This window comes from Polyodon spathula, chromosome 18 (genome assembly GCF_017654505.1).
Source record: "Polyodon spathula isolate WHYD16114869_AA chromosome 18, ASM1765450v1, whole genome shotgun sequence".
In the NCBI taxonomy this organism is placed as follows: domain Eukaryota; kingdom Metazoa; phylum Chordata; class Actinopteri; order Acipenseriformes; family Polyodontidae; genus Polyodon; species Polyodon spathula.
Window position 1 is genome coordinate 6,599,783 of NC_054551.1, and position 16,101 is coordinate 6,615,883.

The following is a 16,101-nucleotide window of genomic DNA, read 5'->3' on the forward strand; positions in this document are numbered from 1 at the left end:
GACTGCTTTTAAGGGCGCTATACAAAATAAAGTTTATTATTATTATTATTATTATTATTATTATTATTATTATTATTATTATAATAATTATTATTATTATTATTATTATTATTATTATTATTATTATTAGAAGTAGGATCTTTCACTTTGATTCTTACACCAGAGAGAAGTCCTCAGCTGAATCTACTATCGTTTCGACTAACAGACAACTACATATTAATAAAAAATGAGCACTATCGCGAAAACCAACTAAAAACTTTTCCAAAGGTGCATTTGTCTTTGATATAGATTTGCCAGCAGCCTTACACTAAAAATTCTGAAAATGGTTTACAGAAATCATGCTATTTCCTATAGCATTTTGTAAGTGCAAATTATTAACATTGTTGAAATGTCAACCTTCTATTAAGTAAAATAAACTCTGTGTGTGTGTGTGTGTGTAATCGGGATATGCACATTCCAGCATTACTGCAAGAGCCAATCAAATATACAACATGGCTATAAGAAGACACGGCTGCACATTCAGTGACACATCTTAAAGCTTGACAATATTACGTGTATTTCATTATTACGTCAAAGCCCGATCAGCAAGAGGGGGCGGTGCCGAGACAGAAGGAAGGTTGAACAGCTAAACCCTGACCTCATCTGCTTGCTTGTTGGATTTATTTACTGCACTGAACCGCTGCCTATACGAAAATAACATAAAAAACAACAGGTAACGTTTATTTACGCCATTCGTTGTAGATCTTTTTATTTTATTATTTATTTTTACTATTTGTAAATCGTTGGTTTTCATTTGTTCTTTTGACTCGAATCATGACTTTATTGACACCAGTCTAAATAAAAGTACAGAAACAGTGACACTTTTGTTGTGTATATATTATAATAATGTACTATAGGGCCAAGCTATACGCCGGTTTACATACATGTTACATTTCCGCTGTATATTTATTTATTATGCTAAATGCGTTGCATATGCTTGTTTTTGTTTTTTATTTATTTGTTTTTAGGAATATGCATCTGTAAACAAATGTCGATTGACTATCTTATACAACTATAATACTTTATAATTTAAAAAAAATATATATATATATATATATATATCGATATATATATATATATATATGTTATGTTTGACACACACACACGCGTGTGTGTAATACTAGCTGAGAAACCCGTTTTACAAATTTCAGCGTAATGTCATCACTTAGGCGATATTGTTACTCTCTGTGTAGTCTGGGCCTTGTAGTTCTTATCCTTTCTTAATTTAAAGAACATTAACTTGCTGTGATTGTCGTGTGAAAACCGTCGTCGCTGCTTTAGAAAGATTTCGAAACTACAATTCCCGTGCTGCCACCGCGGTTTGACACAGAAACTGGTGACCAGAGAATGCGTACAAAATACAGCAGCTTGGGAGGGGATTTTAAGCTTTTTCTCTGGAGGGAATAACTGGGTCATGGAACTAAATAGAGCCCTTGGCAGAAGATCTCAAAGCTTCAGGACAGAACACAAGAAATAACAATTCAAGGGATGATGAACTTAAAGTGCAGCAGGCAGGCATGCAGACAGGCTGCTGTTTATTGCAGTTGATACCAATGAAAAAACTTAAAAACAATTTTAAAATACATATGCAAATATTTGGCATATATGAACATACAAATGTAAAAGAGCCCCCCCCCCCGTTGTATATTTTGAAACATTGAAATGCTGTACATACAGGTAGTGGACAAAAAAAATGGAAATACCAATGTAAAGTCACTTAATAGGGTGTTGGGCCACCACCTGTGGCAGGTACGGCCTGTATGTGCTGTGGCCTCTGGAATTCTGCAGGAGGGATGCGGCACCATTGGTCCACGAGAACGTCAATCAACTCACGCCTAGTTGATGGAGGCCGTGACATATGGATAACATCAGTGTCTTGCTCATCAAACCACTGGGTGACCACACGTGCTCTGGATGGGGGCATTGTCATCCTGGAAGACCCCCCACCCCCCCACCCCACCCGGCAGGAAAGAAATGCTGCAACATGGGGTGAAGATGATCACTCAGTACTCAAGTAGCGATTAGCATTGACCTTGCCTTCTGAGGGAATGAGTGCACCCAAACCATGCCAGAAAAATGCGCCCCACATTGCAGAACCATCAGAACCCTTCACTGTTGGAACCAAGCACTCAGGGCTGTAGAGTTCTTTAGGTTGGCGCCACACACGCACTCGTCCATTTGTCGAGAACATGGTGAAGGATTCATCGGACCGTATCACATTTCTCCACTGCTCGGCAGTCTATTGCCTGTGCTCTTTGCACCACTGGACTCGCAAACGTGCATTGCCAGGTGTGATGAGCGGTTTGTGCACTGCAACCCGACTATGGCATCCCGCTCTGTGGAGTTCTCGGTGGGCCGTATTTGATGAAACTGGCTGCTCGCGCCCAGGTTGAAATTTGCTGTCAATTGATCTGCAGTTGCTTGCCTGTTTGGCCTTGCACTTCAAATTAATGCACGAATATCACAATCCTGGAGTATGCGCTTCTGCCCACTGTTGCCCTTTGCTGATGATGTCTTTCCCTCGGAGTTCTGTGCTGACATCACCTTAGACACCGTTGCTCGTGAAACATCAGCAAGTTGAGCTGTCTTGGTCACTGAAGTTCCTGCCAAACGCGCCCCAACAACCACCCCTCTTTCAAAGCCAGTGAGGTCTCCATCTGCAGCCATGCTACCCATAATTATAGGTAACCAGGCCTGCCCAGCATTTTTATACATGACCCTAAGCATGCTGGGATGATATTTGTTTAATTAACGCATGAGCCACACCTGTGTGAAAGCCCTTGCTTTCAATATACTTGGTATCTCTCATATACCCAGGTATTTCAATTTTTGTGTCCACTACCTGTATATGTACAACATTAATACAGGGCCGTGGTCTGCTTTAAAACAGGTGTTTTTCCAACTCCAGTATGACTACGTGAAAAGCTATTTATTCATAGAATTATTTTAAAAACTTGCTCAAGCCTGCAGAATCTGAAAGCATGATGCATCAGCTGGTAAGCATTGCTCTGTCCTCTATCCGCCCGTCACATTATCCGTCCTTATCGTTTATCTGCCATGATCAAGCTCTTCAGCAGCATCACCCACGTGTACAGCACTAATGCAGAATGGCTACAGGAAAGCCAAAGAGAGTTGTGCTTACAATTGAAAGTTTTTTTTTTTCCAGAAAGCTATGCATTTTGCTGCTGTGTAAATTACCCGACACTAATGTAAGTGTATACAACACTGCACGCATGAAGAGGTGTTTTTTTGGGGGTTTTTTTGTGTATATTTATATTGTAAATAGTGTGTATTTATTGGAATTAAGTAGCAGAGTACCTGACGCTTCTGGGAGAGCCTGTCTGCTGTGTGTGATTACTGGGTGTGGAGTCTAATCAGCAGGTAGGTCTGTTTCAGAGGGGTGTCGGGTATAAAAAGGTTCCATTTATTCACCTCAGAGCTGCTGCAAAGCCAGATAGGCTATATAAGCTGTCTCTGTGTGTGTGAAAGTGAGAGAGAGAGAACCAGAACCAGGGCTGGATACCGAAGAGTGAGCAAGCAAGTCGAAACTGCCGACAGCCGAGCCAGTAGCTGGAGTTTGTTTATTATTAAACAGAGTTTATTATTAGTTCAGAGATTGTACATCCTATCAAAGTTTTCGTACACTGTGTTGTATATACTGAGTGTGCTACCATTGCTTGTAGTGTTACGCGAGCTGTTCATTGTGTTGATGTGCAAATATTAACCTGTTCGCCTGCGGGGTGTATCAACTTCAACCTTCGTCTCACTCTCCTGCCTGTCACTCAGCAGCGAATTCACAGAGTAGACAGCTCCCCTGTCACAAGCATTAATGCCCTTTATATCTTTCTAAACAAGGGATTTAGGAGCTCCCTAATAAAGGCTGAATCTCAAAACAATAATTTTGCGAATATAGTCATTGTTACAGCTGTGTATTTAAAGCAGGATTCATTAAACCAGCCTTTTACATATCCGCCCTGACTCTAGTCCCACTGCAGTCAGATACTTGACGGATTACTGCCAGCTACTAGAAGCCGAAGAAACAGCCTTTTAGAACAAAAACAAGAGCTCTGTGTTGTCCTCCGGGGAGTCTGACGTTCTCTGTTGCTACAACTGAGAGCTCTTTGAGTTTATTTCTAAAATAAACAAAAGATTCCAAGTAGAGTATATAGTTTTACATGACACTTTTTTAATCTTGTGTGATACAAAAGACTCATTTTGACCCTGGATGACACTACAGTCTGCCCACTGTAAATTGGTTTGCACTGCTATGAAAAGGCTTTTATTTATTTATTTATTTTTAAACAGCATGTAAGATGAAAGTATGCATGGATCAGTTCATCAACCTGCGTTGTTTCTGATGTCATTGTGTGGAAATATGGACAGTGAGAGCCTGAACCTTGGCCTGCCATGTGTCATGTTATCTGTCTCTCTCAGGCCCTGCTGTAATGCACATGTGAAGTCTTTTTATGAAGTTATTAAAAACATGCACACAGTTTCTCTTGACAAACTTCAGAAGCTTCTATGTACTGTATGTATATTGTGTTAAGGGCTAGTATAGAGACCTGCTTTTGATACTTCATGCTGCAGTTGTGTTTTCATGTGCGCTGTCTATATTGTTTATTCGTTTTACTTTGTCAGATCAGCTGGGACAGAAAGTAAATATTTGTATTTTGTGAACCTCAGGAACATGGAGCCAGCAGTTTTGAGTAGCTATAGTTGATTGTCAGTAAGGAATACAGAAAGATATAGAGCTTTATTTCCATATGAAAACTACAGTAGATAATTTAATAGCCCTTGTCCAACCTTAAGTTTAATTGTCAAGCTTGGTTTCTCCGTTCATTCAATTTGCATTGTGAATACTTTTATGTCCAGTGATAGTCTATTTATTATTATGAATCACTTATTGACCTTTTTGAAATGTAAGTAGGTCTGCTGTGCCAAATCTGTATGGAAGAGAAAAAAACTTTTCCCTATCAATTCCCAATATCAATTGCAATTCTCATTCCTTTTTAATCAATACCAAAACATCATTGAGCAAAATTACAATTAGCAGTATTCTGCTAAAAGGAGCTCACAGTGGCAACAAATCAAATTGGCTTAAAATGAAAGCAGTGTCTCTCTTAAATATAAATTCCATTTCCAGTTCCTTTGAAGGAATTGATCAGCAGGGATTGACCCCAACCCAGCACAGTCTATATAGTACATCTAGTTTGTTGATTTCTACACTAGTTTGCAAAACAAATCACACATGGAAACTAGAAAACGAATGTGTTTGGTGGGAAGGTGAGTAGGCGTGAACCGTCTGTATAAAAATAAATAATATTTGTTATAAAAGTAATTTGTTTACTACAAACCCTGGCAGGAACGTAACCTATTTAAACCATGAATACCTTATAAATCAGCAGAAAAAGCTTTAAAAATAATCATGATAATTTAGAAAAATGTATCTCCGACTATCGCCTTTTTATTTTGCGAGTTTTTATACGAAGCCGCGCGCAGTGGTACAGTGTCAGTATAGTTAGAAATAAGATGTTGACAAAGTTTGGCAATAACAGTCTATTAATACTTGTTTTTGGTTGGGTCGATTAAATTCAATCATCGCTTTACTGTTTTTTCCAAACTAACAGAAAGTGGCTGTTTTGCTTAATATCCTATTTTTTTTTTTTTTGGTCCATTGGGCTGGCGGATTGTTAACCCAGTCCGAAGTGAGTTCGTAACTAGAAGTGGCTTAGGGTCTAGAATATATATATATATAAATTATAAGTGTACCACATTGTGTGTGTGTGTGTGTGTATATATATATATATATATATATATTATATATATATATATATATATATATATATATATATATATATATATATATATATATATATATATATATATATATATATATATATATATTTACAGCCATTTAATTCAAGTATTTGATATGAGAGATGGTTGACGATCATTTTAAATCATTAATTATTTGTTGACAGCGTTATCTCTTGAACTTCTCAAGTCAGTGTCATCTTCTTAAATCAGCTCTAATCTCACTTGGCATTTAATGGAGTTTTGCTTCAGATTATGCAATTGCAGATTTCTTATTTTTAATCAACATTTATTTTGTATTATATTAATATGTGAAAACACTGAAGAACCCCTAAGTGCCCCTCCATAATTAAATTGGCCCCCCTTGGTGAATCACCCCCCCTTTGTGCTTGCCACAAATACACGTTTCTTCAGACTGATCGATAGAGCAGATTATGATGTTGCCAGCGGTGCATTGTTCACTGTTGTTGCCCACAGGCCAGCAAAGGTTGGGGACCACTGAAGTACAATGATTTCATATGTATTGGTGTTTTCAAACTCTTAAGATGCTTGACTGCCATCACATTGCTCTTATAAATGTTTGCCATAGCACCCCTTATGATAAATATTTACATTGCTTTACCATTCTGTATCAAACCTTGCTTCAGCTGCTGCTTCCCCTTTAATACATGCGTTTACCATGCATGGTGTATTACCATTAGCTTTTATAAGGGGAGAGGGGAACTGTAGTCCAGAATAGGATGCTCAATATACTTTTTGCTTATTATTAAAATCAAGACATATCTAAATCTTTGTCTCATATAGCATACAACACAGTACCTATTCCAGGAAATCAGGTTTGTGGTGTGCGGTGAGTGTGCGTGCTGTGTTGTTGGACTGGTCTCTTAGTTTAGCTGCTACTGTATACAAAGCAAAGTTCTTTTTGCTATAATCCCACAATGCACCAGAATAGTGTTTGCTGTGGTTTACCTTGAGGTCTGGATATTTTACGAAATGCTTCTGCGGTCAGAAAAGGCAAGAGACTGTGTAAAAATACCTCTGAACTCAGTGCAGAAGTCACTGTAAGTGTGATATCTTAATTCTTTAAGCAGATTTTAAGCTGAAATGACCTTCATTTCTGCTCTTGTTTTTATCTTCAATGGCATGCAGACTGCACTTCTGTAAAGCACTTTGATATGTTTTAAGGAAGCTCTGTAGTGTAAAGTTTGTTGAGGGTTGTACATACAGTAGTTCAAGCTGACATATGTTGCATAATCTGTTTAACAAGGGATTAGCCTCTTTAGACAATGAGGTAACCAAATAATTAACTTCTGAGATATTGCAGACAGACAAAGCCACATAATGTAAGTTTAAAATCACTGTGTGCTGCCTGGTTGTGAATGTGGGTATTGTTACCGACGCTGATGTGCTCTGATTAAAATATTACTCCTGTTTCTTGAGCCATAATTGGTATCTGTTTATTTTTCCTGCAGTTGCGTAACTCTGGAAACAAGCTAAAGGGTAAAGCTGGCAGATTGTGTGGGCCTAATTGGCAGTAACTGACTCTACTTCACAAGTTAGTGTCTGTTTTGCTTTATATTCTTTAATGTTGAGAAAAGTAAAGTAATGCTGCTGAAGTGAATATCAAGTGCGGCTTCCATTGTATCCAAGGACATCCTATCAAAAAGGGGTTGCACAACCTACAAAGCTTTATGAAATATTACTTTTTAAAATTACTTTTGAAGTTATGCAGTAGGAGTTAAAACGCAGTGCTTGAAAGTGAACCTGGTACGTAAATTCCATTTTACCAATTAATGGTAAAATCCTGAGGAGTCTTCAGGTGGCCCCAGGTTTGTAAAATGCTTTCTAATTTAAAATGGTCCCAAAGTGCATCGTTGCAGATTATCAGTTATCGCGGAGTCACTCTGATAACGTTTCTGCAGGTTGCGCTGACTGAACTGCAGAGGATGTCCACTGACCCCCCTCCTCCATATCCTGGGGGTCCCAGCGCCCCCCTGATTGAAGAGAAGAATGGGCAGCCGCCCGTCTCAGGTACGTCCTGAGGTCTTTCACCCAAACTTCAAACATGTAGTCAGGAGGTAAAGCCTAAAGCAGTTGAATTTTTTTTTTTTTGTATATGGCATTTCTAAAATGAAGGTCACTCCACTGTGTAAATATCTCCTCTCTTTCCATAACAGAGAGCATTGGGAGACTTTTCTTCTAAATAATGCTTTTTTGTTCGTTCGTTCGTTTTTTTTTTTTTTTTTTTTTTATTAAACAGTCTGGAAATCCATAATCCGTTCACAATTAAAATGTGCCACTTGATGTCTTTCTGAATTAGCTCCACAACTATCTGTAATATGTGAAACAGCCTACGGAATTACCTGTTGCTATGGAAATATGGAAGGTTCCTTTGTTCGAAAACATTTCTTTATTTTTTTTTCATTTTTATAAAGCCTCACAACCTTACCCAAGGTTGACAGATGTCCTTGTTGGAATTTGATGCAGTCACAGTTTGCTTCAAAAATCAGGCTTTTTTTTGTTTTGTCAATTTTTGTTTTAATATGCAGTGTCAAGTGGTGTGTGATTGTTTTCCTACTTCGTATACCTCCCAGGTTGCACCCGCATTTTGTAAAATGGATGTATCTTTCTGTATAGTAACTACTAACTGTACTGATCCATAAACCCCATCTAACAGTGTGCATTTTCTGCCATTAGGTCCAGTTCCTCTGGTGACCCACACTCAAGGGCACCCAGTTCAACCAGAGTATGGCCCGCCTCCCTATGAGCCTCCGACGCAGCCTGGGTTTATGCCCTCCCATGTGCCAGGAGAGGGGGGCATGGCATACCCACCCTATGGTATGTTATGTGCCCCTGTAACTGCTGCATCCTTGCACAGTATGAATCAGCCCTCAACAGCATGGAGTGTTCTATTTAAATTCTTTTTATACAGAGTTGTCCAGCTAGCCATTTTAATAGCATTTTTATGGCTTCCATTTGCCATCTTTTGTACAGACCAAACTTAGGCTTAACTCTCACACTATATTTAACCGAAAGATGGTTTGCATTAAATTCTGCTAATGAAGTATGCTTTATAGGGAAATGCTGTCGTATTTGAGCATGGGGTATTTATGTAGTATTAAACCGAGCCTCACAGAGATTGAATTATTGTATATATTTTTTGTAATGTCTTATGAATCTGCATTGCTGCACAGTGGTGATATGGTCACAGGACCCAAAGTGGTTCAGAACCCCCAACATTAAAACACAGCTCCTTTTAACACTAGAATGACCAGAGTTATATGCAGACCTAGAACTACCAAGAGTGGTCAATTTGATCGCCATATTAAAAACAACATAAGTATTACAATGAGAGGACAAACAACGGGATAGAAGTCGTAGTTTTATTCAGGCGTCTCACATAAAACATCTGCACAGCCGAAACATTGTAAATAAATTAACATTTGAAGAGAAATGGGTTTAAGCATTTGTTAAGAAGTGTATATACAGGTGTACTATTTATATATGAAACTGCACAACCGAAACGATAAGTTAAAAACAAATGGGTTTATATACAGACATAACAAAGCGCAAATATGCAAACCAAAATTATTTAAATAAACAAACATTTAAACGTAGATGGTTTTTATATACAATCGCAACAGTATAATGTTATCAAAGAAGCCTAAGTGTTTGCACAACACAATTGTTTCCACACAGATGTTCTCCACATATGCAGTGCACTTTCGACACACTGCCTTTGCGCATTGGACACAGCTATCAAGAGTCTTGTTATCATTGCATTTGGCACTGGCACTGGCATTGTCGTCCATACTTAGTTGTTTTGTAAAACGCCAGTCTTTTTTTTTCATCAGTCCCGATGGTAACTGACGGATGAAGGGAGCTGAGCATAATTACATTCTTACATTACCTAATTACAAAAGGCTGATTGAATTCTCATACTTTGTCAGTATAATTAGTACATATGTTTAGGAAACATCATAAACGCTCAGTCCCATATCTGCGGAGTAAATTAAACCAAAAAAAAACTTCAGACGGTGAAATTGACCGCCTTGACTGCCTAGTGTTTTATTAGCTTGTATATGACTAACAGGAAAGACATCAACCCCATTGTTCTAGGTCTTGTGTATGTACAGACCTTAATGTACACAGCATCATGGCTTCTGCTGGAAAAACAGGATGAAAAATAAAAAGAGAACAAAAACAGGGCATATGTCAATAAATTCCTTTAGTTTTCTAAATTCTTTTACTTTTCAAAGACAAAAGGTTAAATAACAGGCGTTTTACAGGATTTGAATAAGCCTCTTTTCTCCCTAGCTGGGTACTACCCCCCTCCCGGCAACTTCCCACAGCCTATCCCTGGGCAATATGCTCCTGGCCCCGGGCACTACCCCTCTCCGGGGGGGCACACAGCCACAGTGATCGTGCCACCGGGCGCTGCTACCACGGTGACGGTGCTGCAGGGAGAGATGTTCCAGGCAGCGCCAGTCCAGACAGTGTGCCCCCACTGCCAGCAGGCCATCACTACCAAGATCACACACGACATCGGCCTCATGAACACACTCTTCTGTCTCTTCTGCTGCTTCGTGGGGTGAGCCTAGATAAAGTGCTTGCTGGGCAAACAAAAAAAAAAAAAAAAAGTTTGGTCATGTTTGAATGTATAAGTGTAATTGCATGTGTTTGACAAGATGTATATATGTTTGCTCAATAAAGCCTGTGTCGTAAATGGAACTGGAATTGATAAAAAGGCAATGGTTAGAATTATAATTGGGAATTGACCCCAACCCTGAGTGTAAATGAATATTCAAATGTTCTTTTAATTTTGAATTAATTGGAAAGCAATGGTACCACAATAGAAAAAAGAAATCACTGGAGTAAAATAAATTTCTACCCCTTCAAATGACCTGTTACAGAAAGGAAAAAAAAACCCTCTTCTCTACCGTACACTGTCTGTTATTTATAATCCAATTTATGCAGTAATTTCCCTAGCATGGTACCTGTTTGGTGCACTCATAAGTTATATGAAGGAATACGAACATGGTTTATTTGCAATACTAAATTAAAATAAATAAATAAAAGCAAATGAATGACTAACTTGTTTGTATTTTTCTGTAGGTGTGACCTGGGCTGCTGCCTGATCCCTTGCGTGATTGACGACCTCAAGGATGTCACGCACACCTGCCCCAACTGCAAGGGCTACATCTACACATATAAGCGCATGTGCTAACAGAGCCACGTCTGGTGTCATAGCTCCCCCTTGTGGAATGTCTAAGTATATCTGGGAGCGACAACATTTCTTTATCTTTTAATGTTTTATTTAGCCACCTTCACCTAGCAGTGCTTTCTCTAGTCGTACTGTAGTGTATATTAAAGTCAGTAGCTGTTAAATGACTCACTGGGAACTTGGAAAGCTCATCAAAAGCCTATTAAAAAAATAGTGTTTTTATGTTTGATAAGACTTTAATAAGGGAATAATAGGTACTGTACTCTTACCTCTCATCCTGCCAACCTTGTCGTCGGGGATTGTGAACTTTATAAAACTACCAAATGAAAACAAAAGCAAAACATAGGGTTTTCTTCAATTGAGAGTGGTGCCGTGGAACTGTACATCTTTTCAGTATAGACCATCATTGAATTCTCTTGCACTCATTATAATGGACAGGCTATTGAGGTCCCAACTGCATTTGTGTTGCGTCTTAACTCGGTCCCCACTGAAGTCTTTTTTTTGTTGTAGCACCATCTTGTCTTATCAGAGTTTGCACTCAAGAGGTCGTACCTGATCTTGTTGCTCGGCTGCACTACACTGCGCAGGAATTTTCTGTTCCCTTTCTAAAAAGGGACGTCCCTTTAATGAAGAGGCAGTTTAAGAGGTAGGGTGTTACAAGAAGTGCTTTAATCCAGAGGGAATTTTCATCTACGTCTTGTTTTAATTTCTCCGGTAATCATGCCATAAGCTCATTAGCATGCCTTTTTATGTTCTAATTTTAACTATGGTACATTTATTTGATTTGAAGTACCACCTTTGCACATAACATATGGCTTTTTGTTCTGTTGACTCTTGTGGCAGTCTCCGCATCAGTTCACACACGTAACTGGGTTCATAAGGGACAACACTGCTGATAACACCCATTTATATCAAGGTGGAGGCACAAGACTAGGGCTGCAACAGCTAGATGACTGGCCAGGGGGAGTCGACTCTCAAAATGTTACACCTTGGTGTAAAATGCTCATTTAAAAACACTAGCGGTAAACAGTTGAACTGAATACACCAGTGAAGGTGGTAGCCAAGTCTACTTGATATATACTGGATAAGCACAATCCAGCATGAATCCCCAGTGCTGTAAAATGCTTTAAAAATCCAGCAGGGGCTTGTCTGACAGGGTAGTTTGATTAAATCAGCTCTTTAATTTCTTTCAGTTATATGTGTTTTTTGAAATCAATTAGTTCGTTAACAAATACAACACTTATAACATATAAAAAAAAAAAAAAATAGTCTTATCAACTAATGGGACATATCTGTTGATGATCAAAAGCTGCTAGTTGTTGCAGTTTTACACAAAGCCTGTAGATGTCATTGGATGTTGTTGCAGTGTTTGCGTTTTCAGCCACATTGAAAGAGTTTAATAGACTAGTTCAAATGTGACAAGTTTTAAACGCTTATCTATTTTTTGCATGTATTTCCCCAGCCCAGCTGGGTGATCCTGTGATTTCGTTATAGTTGTGTCTTATTCTGTTTATCTATTTAAAAAAGAACAAAAAAACAAACAACTCGGGTCCATAACAGTTCAAGGGTTTGTTCAAACCAGTGCCTCAATATTTGTTTTTATGTTTAAATTGGCATTCCAGTGCACGTCAAAGGCAAGCAGTCCTGCCTTATAATAACTGGACAAATCGGAGTGATTAGAACAAAGCTAGACATTCATTTTCAGATACTCATTCCTAAATGGATTTATTACAAGTCGTTAAAAACAGAACTAAAACCTGTTCAACCAATATTTTCTTTTTATAAATTCTAAAATAACAAAGGCCTGGTTGAAACAAAACCATAATGAGAGACCTGCACTACTGGGGATGATCTAGCTTGTGAAACACATTTATATTGTACAAGCCTGACTTCAGCACCATGTGTTCAGACTACTGTGAATTTAATGATTTGCATTACAAATTTGTGCTTTTGTTATTTTAATATGTAACATGGAAGTATTGAGTAAAGTAAGCTTTTGTTTTTATGTTATTACAATATCTCTGTATTAGTGTAAAAAGGGAAAATATGATGAAAAAAGACTAGTTTTTTTTTTTTGTTAAAACACATGGTGGTCATAATATATATACACATGGTCACATACTGCAAAATATATCTACAGTGCAATGACCCAGCATGATTAAAAGCCTGGACTATGATGACTGGACTGCATCCCCAGCTATTTAAACGACTGATATCAGCTGTCAATACTATTGTATGTGCACACAGTCCTGATGACTTATTTGGAACTTCTCTGCAGTTCAGTAGTAGAAGGATTGCATACAAGTGACACTAGGCATATCATCTAAGCATGCAATAAAGTTGATACAAACGTTACTGTTTTCAATACTCTCTATTGAGCTGTGTATTCTCTTTATTGTATATTTTCCAGCAAATAAGCCAAAGAATATATTAAGTTGTCCGTCACCCCCATAAAGAAAAAAAAAAAAAAAAACAGTAAGGCAGTGCGTGCATCCATTTATAATAATGTGTCCTCATTGGACAGTATAGCAAAATTCTAATTTGTTGGAAAGCAGTCTCCATCTGCACTTACATTAATTATAAATGTATATACATAGACACATTTACCCAAAACAGTGGATGCTGCATTGAAGACCATGTGACTCATTTTCAAGCACACAACACCTTCAGGCTACTCAATTCACCTTCCAGTTGAGCAAATACGTAAAAAGAATTGAGATGTTTTGTAGTCCTGTTATGCTACATATGCCAAGGTAATTTTCCTCATGGGAATTGCTTTCCCGGGATGTTCCAGTCTGTTTACCGTTTAGGAATTGCCTTTAAAGAGTAATCCGGTTATTCTCACATCCAAACGAGAAAGCAAGACAAATTCCATCCAGCACAAATGTTAGGGTTTTGTTTGCAAGTTGTAGTTTTTGCTGAGAAGCCAGTGCTGTTGGATAACCAGCATGACCTTGAGTTTTGAAAACCATGGGCCAGATGAAAATCCAGATCTGCTCTCCAGTGATAGCGGCTTGTAATTTACCAGTGCATGTTCATGCTTTTTATAAATATTTAAAAATCCAGGCTGGCCTCCTTTACCTTTCTAGGCTCTATACTTCTCTATATGCAATGTTTAGTGGCTTGTAGTGTTGTGGGAGGGCAGCCACGTTTATACTGAGTTGAATGATTAAAAAAAAAGTGATGCTATGTAAAATGATACTCTTCTGTAAAGTGAATGATGCGAGTTGGACCACTATTGTTGCATATGATACAAAATTTAAACAATAAAATCACTACTTAATTATTTTTTGTATTTATTTTAAATACACACAAATTTAATATTTTAATACAAGATCAGATTGAGAATTCAAATGTATCTTGCCTGACTTTCAAGAGACTGTTAACGATATTTTCTTCCTGTAAGTAATCTGATCTATAACCTCTGAGATTACCAAACAATGTCATAAAATATATATTTTTAGTAATAGACAAATGATACCTGTGTGAAATGCATTACAGGATGCACTAAAGCCTCACCTTGAAAACATCAGCAAGGCCTGTTCCAAAAATAACATCTTCATAACGCCACAATGGCTAATTTGACATCAATTTTAAACCTAGCAATGGTCTGTTTTTTGTTTCCACACAACTCACACATAGCTCCAACCATATAGTGATTTCTGTCCTTCCATTCTTTGGTTAAACCTGACTGTAAAAAGTCTACAGAAGTCAGGCTATGTGGGAGTCACATTATCTACCCTGCTTTAAAATGCCATTAAAATGTTCCTTCATCAGATTAAAAGTAATCCCTTTTAACAGAGTAGAATAGGCTTCTCCTTACTCCTGCGAGCTCGGAATTCTGATCAGGTGTATTTAGAAAGCGGTAGCGGTGTAATGCAAGCTGTCCTCTTGTTACTCTAAGAAAAGGAGACAAAGTATAAGTATAGTCCCTCCAGCGGTGCCCGCATTGGATGTTGCAGCACTTGTAAAAGACGGTCATCGGCTCATCAGCTGACCTCGTCTGGATCTGCATGAAATAAGCACGTGGATGCTTTTTCTAAAAACAACAGAGGTGGTTATAATAATGTCACAGTAATGATTTACTGTGAATTTGCACTAACCTGATGAAAGGCATGTTGTGATGGCTAACATATTTTCTTGTGCCGTTTTCCTTTATAATCATTTAAGTTGGTTCTTTCTAAAGACATATTGTATGCTGGATATTACTAGACATTTGGGTTTCTTTTAAATTTCCCCAAAATTAACCTGCTCTCTTGCAGACATTTTCATTGCATTTAGTTAAAAACAGGTTAACAAAATCACAAGTAGGATTAACAGAGAGCAGGGGTTTAACAGGTACAGAGATATAATTAACTACTGATGTAGAGGAAAGGGTACCTTTATTTAGATCAGTCAGTGTAAGATCTTTAAAAAGACCCTCCCCTCATCAATGCCAGAGACGCGTTTCCTTGGCAGGCTCTGAATTACCTGCGGTAGAATTAACGTTTTCCCAGGCGGCGGCTCCACCGAGCACGTCATCAACCTTCTTCAGCTTGGAGTACATCCAATTGGTGACCTGCAAGTGCACAGAATCAAGGAGAGAAAAAAAGCTCTCCTCCATGGCATAGCAGTTTGATTCATTCCTGGTTTTACTGTGAGACTAATAAGACACACCTGAGCTTATTATCTATAAACTGGGGCTAATCAAGCTCGCTGTAAAACTGAAACAGGATAAATGTAAGGCGGCATCACATTTAAAGCAGCCTCAATAATAATAATAATAATAATAATAATAATAATAATTATTACAATTACATCCCATGTTCATATGTGTTGTCCTTTTAAAACGGACAATATTTTTCGATACAGTAGAAGTTTATAACCTTTTTCAGTGTTTTTATTTATATATTTATTTATTTATTTTCCACAAAGAACTTTGACCAATTAAATAAGAGAGTCACAGTGTTTACATGCCCAGAATGAAACAGACTTACACAGGGGGTCTAAGTAACATCTCATTATCGCGCAGTTTCACTAAGATA

The 16,101-nt window shown here is 38.0% G+C and overlaps 1 protein-coding gene across 3 annotated transcripts; it reads left to right on the forward strand.

Moving 5' to 3' along the window:
- Positions 1-589: 589 nt before the first annotated feature.
- LOC121294158 (cell death-inducing p53-target protein 1-like) lies at positions 590-13,046 on the forward strand. 3 transcript variants are annotated; one of them, XM_041217754.1, is made up of 6 exons: positions 590-712; positions 7,326-7,408; positions 7,776-7,884; positions 8,551-8,691; positions 10,171-10,444; positions 10,969-13,046. In XM_041217754.1, exons 3-6 carry the CDS (start codon positions 7,800-7,802, stop codon positions 11,078-11,080), a joined length of 612 nt encoding a protein of 203 aa, XP_041073688.1. In that variant the 5' UTR covers positions 590-712; positions 7,326-7,408; positions 7,776-7,799; the 3' UTR covers positions 11,081-13,046. The 3 variants fall into 3 exon arrangements, with proteins under 3 accessions (XP_041073688.1, XP_041073687.1, XP_041073689.1); XM_041217755.1 differs by lacking the exon at positions 590-712 and adding an exon at positions 6,821-6,914; XM_041217753.1 differs by lacking the exon at positions 7,326-7,408 and having other exon boundaries at positions 591-712.
- Positions 13,047-16,101: the final 3,055 nt, after the last annotated feature.